Raw genomic sequence first — 9559 nt, forward strand, 5'->3', positions numbered from 1 at the left:
AAAGCTCAATAATATTGGAATGTAGGTCAAGCCATCTGCCAGCCTCAGATTTATGATGAGCCGAGTTATGTCAAGATTCTGCCTTAGGCCTCTACAAAAATGTTTTAAAATATAGTTCAGGTTTAAAGTGATGTCATGCTCTCTAATGTGGGTTTTGTGACCGTCTTCTGCAGATGCCATTGTAAAGTGCAAAAAGTTCAACCTACTTAAGACATATTCCAGTTCTCAGTGTATAAAAAGTGAACTAATCTATAGCAATCAATCCTTATACCATGCAAATCTCAGCTCACATGGAAGAGGAAGCCGTGGCAGGGAAATTAAAGGGTGGAGTTAACATACGGTACCTGCAGCCTTATGGAACAGCAGCTAGCGGCTTTGATTTGCCCACTGCAGCTTCCTCACTGTGAGCACAGATTTGCATGTTCTGTGATTTTTCTATTCGGTGTGAATGCTCATTGAATTCTGCATCCTGATTGGTTGCTCTGGAGGACTGCACGATGCACTTCACACACCTGCAGGACTGTTAGGTTCTGCGGTGATTAATGTCTACAGGTCATGTCTTTAGCAGTTGTATTGTATGTTTCTTCAGATTTATACAAACTTTTTTTTTTTTTTTTTTATTAAGTTTTCAAAAATAAACCTGCATCAAAAACTTGTTTTTACCGTGGACTCTGCTCTTATTTTCAGGAGAGAAAATCGAAGGACTCTGAAAAGCGAGGTGAGCAGCGCTCTAATCAGAAGAAGATGGAGAAATGCTCTCCGTCCCACAGGCAGCCCCTCCTGTCCCCGCAGAGCCAAAATGGGAAGCCGCCCCTCAAGGAACGGAAATCCTCCACCAAATCAGAGCGAGGTAAGGTTACTCCGCCTCAAGCCCGGACAATGGCCTCAATTCACTAAGCTTTATCGAACGTTTTAATATTTACCTCATGAGTAAAATCTAATTTTGAATTCACTAAGGTGTTACAGATTCATTGAATGTTTTAGCGATAAAATGTTCAGTACATCTTTAACACCTTAGTGAATTCAAAATTCGATTTTACTCATGAGGTAAATTATCAAATGATCAATAAAGTGTTCAATAAAGCTTAGTGAATTGAGGCCATCGTGTGCTGACTTTGAATGAGATGATGGCTTTCGTATTACAACCAACAAACATGATATTTAAAGGGAACCCGAGGCAGGAGTAATATGAAGGATGCCATATTTATTTCCTTTTAAACAATACCAGTTCCCTGGCAGTCCTAGTGATCCTGTGTCTATAATACTTTTAGCCATGGACCCTGAATACACATATGCTGATCAGGTACTGTGTTTCAGTTTTACTGGTTTAGCCATATGCTTGTTCCAGGGTATTGACTCCGACACTGCGTATGCCAGAACAGCAACTGGCATTGTTTACAAGAAAATAAACATGGCAGCCTCCATATCACTCTCAGCTATGGTTCCCTTTAAAGGATATTTAAAGGACATCTGAGACTAAAAATCAATGTTAAATGGAATACATACTTTTGTTAGTAATGGCATCTTTTGGCAGGCTGTGTCGTCTGTTTCCCCCCTCCACCTCCTTTCGTCCGTTTATAAGTCCTGTTAGTAGGCCCTGACTAGTACTAATCCGGAACTTTGAACCAGTCAGTTCAATTCCTTTAAAGTGGACCTGGACTCTTGCACAGAAGGAAAGCAGAGAGAAATGCACCCTGTATGTATTTAGAGAGTTTATCCTGTTCAATTCCCCCTCATTTGTGTCTAATCACAAGTTGTAATTTGATCTCTCCCCTGTGTCACCTGACTGCCATGGCAGAGATGGCATATAAGCTCATTTGAAAGCACAGCATGTTAACAATATATCTGCTTCCATGAATCAGTAAGTAGAAACACTGGAGATGAATTTTAGGATTTGTATCGGCTGTAACAAAGAAATGTTTTTTATTTAAAGGTTATTATGCTGTTGTGTGTCTTTTAGAGCAGAGAGGAGGTTCTGAGTTTAGGTCCACTTTAAGACAGATTGAATCCCAGTATATAATAATGGTAGGAGGCATAACTGAAGCTGAAATGTTTGAACTTTTTGAAGACAAATATTGACATTTTGTTTCTTCATGACAGAATCCATTGGTGGGTTGAGTCCATTCCATGAAGTCCGGTATAATAAACCTCCATGCATCACTTCCTGCTCTTTGGAATTCCTGGAAATGCAAAGTCCTGATCCAAGAACGCCGAAAATGATGAGACGCCAAGACTCCCACTCCCAAGAGACAGTGAATATTAACATGAGCGTCCGCATTAGGGAGCCTCATCTCAGTGTTGTGCGTTCTTTCGAATCTGTAAACCGAGAAGACCAAATTGAATCTAATTCTCCATCTCACCAGTATCGGGTGATAGGTTCACCTGTCTTCTGCTCTCCACGTCATTCCAGTGAAAGAACTCTGTCTCCTATCTTTCAGTTTGACAACACCACCACCCCTGTGAAGACCCATTCCACGTTGTCTTCCTTTACCTACGAGGACAAGAGCAGCCCCTCAAGCTCCGACTCCATGTCCCCTACTTCCCCGCATTCCCCATCTGGTAACAATAATGGAAACTTAGGTAGCCCAAACTGTGTCAGAAGTCGGGGTAGATTTCCCATGATGGGCATTGGACAGATGTTGAGAAAGAGGAGCCAAGTTACCTCTCCGAAACCAGAGAATGCCCTTGAAACTCGAATGCCAGCCTTACATCAAATGAGCCCTGGATATGCCAGTTTCAACTCCAATGACATGAATGGGTTTTGCTGATTGGACTTTTTTTTTTTTAAAGAACTGTGCTTTTACCCCACCCCCGAGGAATCCCTCATTTTAGAGAGAGAAGAAAATGTTGCTATTCTTGTAAATGTGAATTTTTGTAACATGACAGATCTTATACATAAAGTTTGATTTTGTTTTACTTTTTTTCTCATTTATTCACAATGTCACTTCCTTTATTCCTTTAATTGCACTTCTTTGGTATTTTTGATGTCGGTGAGTCTACAAGAACCCTGTCTGGTACAGTGTAAGGAAACCTTACAAAAGTGAGCCTTCCCCCGAGGACTACAAAACTGTGTGTTCTGTGCATCTGCTCGTGCACAAGTGTTAAGTCTGCTGTAATAAACTTTATTGACTTGAACAAAGCTGTGGTCAAGCCACACCAACTACACAGGGGACCTACCTTTTGCTGTTAACACATTTCTGCACTGACCTTGATGCACTTGACTCTGTTGAAAAAGCTGCAGAACTGGGACATATTGCACTGGAAACAGCCACTGTAAAAAAACAATCTTTTCACTTCTCTTTCAAAGAATAACAATGTTAATATTTCATGTTCCATTCATGGGTCCAAGTCACTGCTTGCTCCCTGCTGCACAAAGATTTGTTATATATCTGAGGTCGAGGGGCATCTCAATTTTTTTTTTTTTTTTTGAAGGAGGTATGAAAGATAGAAAGGTCATCTTGCCCGAAATTGGGGTTCGGTTACTGAAACATCTCAGCAGGGTTTAATTGCATGTATAGTGGAGGGAGGGTTGAGTCAATACAACTGCTAGATTAATTTCATATACTTGCTGCTCCGGTTTTCTGGTGCAGATGCCAAGTTGTAGCAGTGCCAATTGCTGTTACAGGTAGGACAGCTGGTCACTAGAACACCTTTAATGTGGTACCACATATGTCCTGCTAGCAGAGAAGTGTCTTCACTTGCTCCTCAATTAGCCAGCTAACCTAAAGAAATAGACACTAACCACTGGCTTTGGAGCCACTTGGGGCAGTGTTCTACACTTGATGTGGCTCCAACTAGCCTGTTTGTAGATACTTATTACCTCTGACTAGTTTCTGGGTTCTTCATCTCTCAGATGGCTACATAAAATAGTGTTGGTTATATTTTAGCATATTTCCCAAGTTTTTTGAGGAACTGATACAAGTTTACAGGTTGCTGCTTCAACTTGGTCTATTAACAGAAGTGTAGAAGAAGCTGTTTGTTTCTGTTCCCAGAGAGCCTGCTTACTGGGGTCCTGTGTGGCCTTCCTAGAAAACAAGGCCTTCATCTCAGAATAACTTGCTGGCTTGAGGTACAGAACATTGGAACTAATGACTTGTCTGGTTGGTCCTTTAAAGTTGTGTTGAACCAATCCAGAGACAGAATAGACAACACATGTATAATAATGACATCTGGTGTCTTAATGTTTTTGAGTCTCCTCTGTTTTCAGTAGAAGCACACATGCCCTAAATGTTGTCTGCAGGCTTCTAGGCTGAGTGCAAAGATGAGTAGAAGACACATGACATTCAAGGGCCTCTAATCTTCCTCACATGTCTTCAATTCACTCCTTCAGTATAGCACATTTACCAAACTCTGGCAAACATCATTTCCTGATAATTGCCTACAGGTGTGGGCCTCCTACCTCACTGGTTTCATAAAGTAAGCTTACCAAAAGCTGGAGAACTCAGCAAGCTTGTTCTGTGTTCTAGACTGGACTGGGACTAATTTAATCCATAATAATGTAGATATGGAGCAGTTGCCCAAAGCAACCAATCAAGCGTCAACTGTCAAATGAAACAGGAGCTCTAATTGGTTGTTCGGAATAACTGCTCCATTTTGCCCCAGATTTCTCTGCACCTGTGATAAATTAGATCCACTGACCCCTGAATTTTACCATACATTGTTTTGTCAGCAGTCTAAAGGCAGCCATTTTAATTCTCCTTTAAAAAGAACCAAGCACCACTTTTTTCCCCCTGGTTTCAAAAAGCTATAGGAGCTCCCATTATTTATCCAGAGGAAGATGTAAAGATGGCATCTGTGACTTCTGTAAAGTCTTTGAAGCACAGTGTGCCATCTACCCGCCCCTTGCCGAAACTTCTCGGGTCAGGCAGGCCTCAGAAGTAGGCTAATACAATCATCTGCTAAACTTGTAAATGTAAAAAGAAGAGGTAAAATTTAAGCTTTTTTTTATTAATGAGCCACATTGGTGGACTGCATAATAAATGGGCTCTTGAGATGCCCTGGGTGCTAAATATGGTGCTTGGTTTACTTTAAATGGTGAAAGACCAAAAAGCTACCTGCTAACCTTCCAAACGAAAATAAAGTCTCTTTATCAGAAAATCGTGAACACTTTTTTCTGACTTTGCTTTCTGAGTAAATTAGGCTGAACCTTTTTATTTTATACAGTAAAACATCCTTTAAGACCCGACATTCTTTAAATGATCATATGCTGTAACCATAGGATGATGATAGAACTAGGGCTCTGAGCCACAATAGCATTCCAGTAGTGTTCCGTTTACAACTGCACAGATGGGTGACAGTGAATAGATAGGTATGTCTTTGTATGTGTTTGTGTTGTGTTTAGAAACAGACTTTGCTGCCTTAATTCCATCCAATAAAAGCCAGCAGAAGTGTTTAGCTTATACTCCTCTAGAATTCTTGTTAAAGTGACACTTTGATATAATGAAGTGTATGTGTAGTAAGGATAACAAATAGAACATTAGCAGCAAAGAAAAGAGTCATATTTTAATTTTCAGTTATTATTTTCAGTTATTATTTTCTAATTTTTGCAGTTGACAAACTACACTCTGCATTTTCAAAGACAAAGCAAGGCAGAGCCAATGACTCTGATCTTTCCTGCAGTATATTGTTATCTGAAGTTATCTTTTACTGTTTCTTTGATGTGTAAGTGCTTCAGAAAATAGCACTGTAGCTGACCAAAGCTCAGAGAAGCTCTTTTGCATAGATAACAGCTGAAGTTTCTTAACTCTTCCTGTACTGGAAACAATATGAGATTCATATCTGTGCTACTAATGTTCTCTTTCGTAGCCCTACTACACATACAATTCATTATATCATACGTTTATTTTCACTTTAGATTACCTTTAAATCTTTATATTTCCATATTCCTACATGTTCATTTAAAGGGAACCTGAAGTGGGTGGAATATGAATGCTGTCATCTGTATTTCCTTTCTGTAAGAATCAGTTGCCTGGTTGCCGTGCTGATCTCTTGGCATCAGAAGTGTTTGCGTCACACTCATAAATAAGCTGATGGAATCAGAATCTCCATTTAAAAAAAAAAATGTGCACCTAAAATAACATTGCAAAAAAATAAAATAAATCAATGTCTGCAGTGTAAAAGCATTAATTTACGCCTCTTCACTGGCCAACTGTTGCCTCCATATTCATAGACTGTGGGTCAGTAAGTAGGTGTGGCTGCCGACAGGCTGTCTGTCACTAGTTAGGCGTAAGGCCTCTTTCAGATGGGCAGCTGGCAGGCGGGGAATTCACCGCCTATCAGCTGCTCTCCTGCAATGGCCGGACGCTTGCTAGAACTCAGTACCGGCCCTGGACAGGCAGTCCCCCATGGAGTCACATCTCAGTATTGTTGCAACATGTTGCAGTCCCCTGCCGCTGGGTAACACCATGGCGTATCAAGCGCGTGGTATGACTAATACAGGTTTATAGAGATTGGAGCACAGGTAACAATGCAAAGTGGAATAGAGTATATTGCCCTGAGCTTCCCTGTTGGTTAGTTACGCCACCATCATTTACAAGGGTCAATAAGCAGGCTTAAAAGGGGGGGGGGGGCAACCCCCTGACACTAAAATACTTCCTCTTTACTTTGCTCACATAAGGTAGCTTCTGATTAGGTCATTGATTGTCCTATGTTCTGTATTTATCACTCATGTTTACTACAGGGCCACTTTAAGAAAAAAGCATTATGCTGAATGAACGTAAGGTATTGAAAATAGTATATACTGTATAGCTAATACAGAGATCAAAGAAAATTCTTAAAATGACAATTTAATGTAGACCACAGTGATAAAATGGTAAACCGACAATCCTAAAACAGCAACACAATCATACCCCACAACAGCAAACCAATGGCATAATGAGGACTACCATGTTAAGAAGTGCATAAGCTGTTGTATGTGGGATCAGCAAATACTCCAAAGGGTATAGATGTGTTTCGTGGTCTGGGACTACTTCCTCAGAGGACCAAGGGGCAAAATATAAAAGCACCAATCCAACAAATTAAGCAGCACTAAGGATAATCAACCCTAAAACTAATTACAGTGGCTTCTTCATCTGGGATATATAGGCATTCCTTGATCCTGTATGTAAGAAGGCATGAACCAAAGTCATATTGGCCTCAATTCACTAAGATCATGCTGGAGATAATAAGGCAAGAGAAAACTTACCTCCACACAGTGAGAGAGTTATCTTATCTCTTCATTCCTTACGTTACCTCCTCTGTAGTTAATTTACCTCCTCTGTAGTTATTTTCACACTCAGTTAATTAACAGCCTGTCTTTAACTCTGGAGTTAATTTAAGGATTGGAGAGTTAACTTAAAGACAGAAGAGTTAACTTTAGGTTTGCCTGAGGTAAAATGTTTCATAAATACGACATGCCTTATCACCATGGTAACAACTCTAGAAACGTTATTAAAGACAGGAGATAAGCTTAGTGAATTGAGGCCAATGTCATAAAACTTCTCTGTCAGGATAGCTTGCATTCCACAGATGCATGTTGAGAATATAATTGGGTTTTGTAAGAAGATTTTGCTCACTCAAACATGGGCAATGTTATTTTTATCTGGGGAGCAAATACATTTGGAAAGTTTAGCTCCCATTTAAAGCGGGCTTGAATTCAGAACTTCCTCTCTGCTCTAATATATATAAGCAACAGCATAATAATACTTGAAAAACATTTGTTTGTTACAGCTGAAAAAATCCTGCAATAAATTTGCAGTGTGCCTACTTCCTGCCTTCATGGAAGCAGACTTAACATCCTGTTCTTTCAAATTAGCTGGTCTGCCAAAGCAGGCAACTGCCACAGATGAGAGATCAAAGTACCATAGTGATTAGGCACATATGAGGAATTAGACTAAACTCTGTAAATACATACAGGGTGCATTTCTCTCCGTTTTCCTTCTGTCCCGTGCAAGAGTTCAGGTCCACTTTAAGATTTTAGGCCCGCTACAAGAAACCCATGCATTGCAGTGTAAAATCTAGCCCCTCTGGTTCCCAGTTAGAATGCTGATTAGCATCTGAACTTTGGTCTCCTTTTGGCACCGATCCTGATGTCTGCTTATTGCCCAGGCTCCCATTTCTCTTGGTCCTAAATATCAGTGTTCTATAGCCAGCATTTTGAGGTTTTAGCGGGCTGAAATTCAATGGGGTCCATCAGCTGCCACACACAGCCAAGAGCTATTCTTCTGGATTCTGTTCTGTAGGTTCCCTCTTCACAATCATACATCCCTCCCACAAAGGCTATGTTTTTTAAATAAACAGAGGTTCCTTGCAGAGAAGAACGCTTTGCCTTTACACAGCTCTACAGCTTTTAAAAGGAGCTTGTGGAATTTAGCTGGAATTCATCCTGTTAATAACACCCTGTGTAGAGATTTTCTTTTTCCCTGCTCCTTTATGAGCGTGCAGACAGGAAGCTGAATCTGGCAGCGTCTCCAGCAGATCAGATCTGTCAGCTGCGAGCTACTCCGCCGCTAATGAATCCTTGTTCTCGGGCGCAACCAAAGACTGTTTTCTGAAGATGTCAGTGATTTGGGCAGAAATAGGGGAACATATTACATGAATATGTAATTAGCGCTTATTGTTAGAAGATGTAGCAAGAAGAAAATGTTCCTGGTGTGCTTTGCTTGCCACATGTAACATAAACCATCACAGGCTGTTTATTTTCTTGTAACATGAATGGTGTTTGAGTCTTTGTATCTTTATTTAATTCACAGATGTTCTGGAATTTTTTCTTTTGACTGTAACTGAAACCTTTTCATAAAATTGCATTTTGTTTAAGCATCTAGTCTCGTGGTGTTCATGTAAAAGTAGTCTCAAATTCTAACTCTGGGGCTAGATGTATTTAAAGGCCACAGTGGCCCGGGTCTAGTGTTGCTGCTGTTCAGGGGAGGAGCTGGAAATGGAAGAGGGGTTGTTGAATATGGAAAAAGGAGGCTACAGCAGGGTGGGGGCAACAAATCGATGAGGGGACCTGCTGCTGAATAATAGGGATGTTTAATTAGATGAACATTTTTAGAGTTTATGCAATTTCTGAAAAATGTTCTGCAAATATATGCAGCTTGGATATGGATCAATCAATTTAAACCCAAGTTTAAATTGATTGGTCCAATTTCAAGCTTGCATAAAAATTACATAAATTTGCATCAGTTTGGTAATATTTGCATCTCATTGATCGTCTCTACTGAAGAGAGCTGCACATGAAACAGAGGGGCTGCTGTGCATGGCTGTTACAAATGAAAGAGGGGGCTGCCTATGGAAGGGCTGCTGCGCATGGATTTTATACATCATTGGTCCTCAAACTACGGCCCGCGGGCCGAATGCAGCCACCCAAGGCTTTTTCACTGGCCCCACCAAACACAAAATGTATAACTTATAGATGCAGCTCACTGCACCTTAAAATATTGGCAGCCCACCTATAGAATAGCAGCACTGGCACCACCCATCCACATACTGTAGAAGCCAGTGAGCAGTCATTCGCTGGCTTCCAATCCAATTCTGCATCAGGTGATATTGCTGTCCAGCTGGGTATGCTCCACTGTCTGGT

At 40.7% G+C, this 9559-nt stretch overlaps 1 protein-coding gene across 3 annotated transcripts in view; it reads left to right on the forward strand.

Annotated features, from left to right (window-relative positions):
* The window catches only part of HUNK (hormonally up-regulated Neu-associated kinase), a 109658-nt gene extending 100865 nt beyond the window's left edge, over positions 1-8793 (forward strand). For all 3 annotated transcript variants that reach the window (XM_068270484.1, XM_068270485.1, XM_068270486.1), the window contains exons 10-11: positions 688-850; positions 2101-8793. In XM_068270484.1, coding sequence (XP_068126585.1) covers positions 688-850; positions 2101-2768 — 831 coding nt within the window. In that variant the 3' untranslated portion in view covers positions 2769-8793. The remainder of the gene's footprint in view (positions 1-687; positions 851-2100) is intronic.
* The last annotated feature ends 766 nt before the right edge of the window (positions 8794-9559 follow it).

Source organism: Hyperolius riggenbachi, chromosome 2, assembly GCF_040937935.1.
Source record: "Hyperolius riggenbachi isolate aHypRig1 chromosome 2, aHypRig1.pri, whole genome shotgun sequence".
NCBI classification, from domain to species: domain Eukaryota; kingdom Metazoa; phylum Chordata; class Amphibia; order Anura; family Hyperoliidae; genus Hyperolius; species Hyperolius riggenbachi.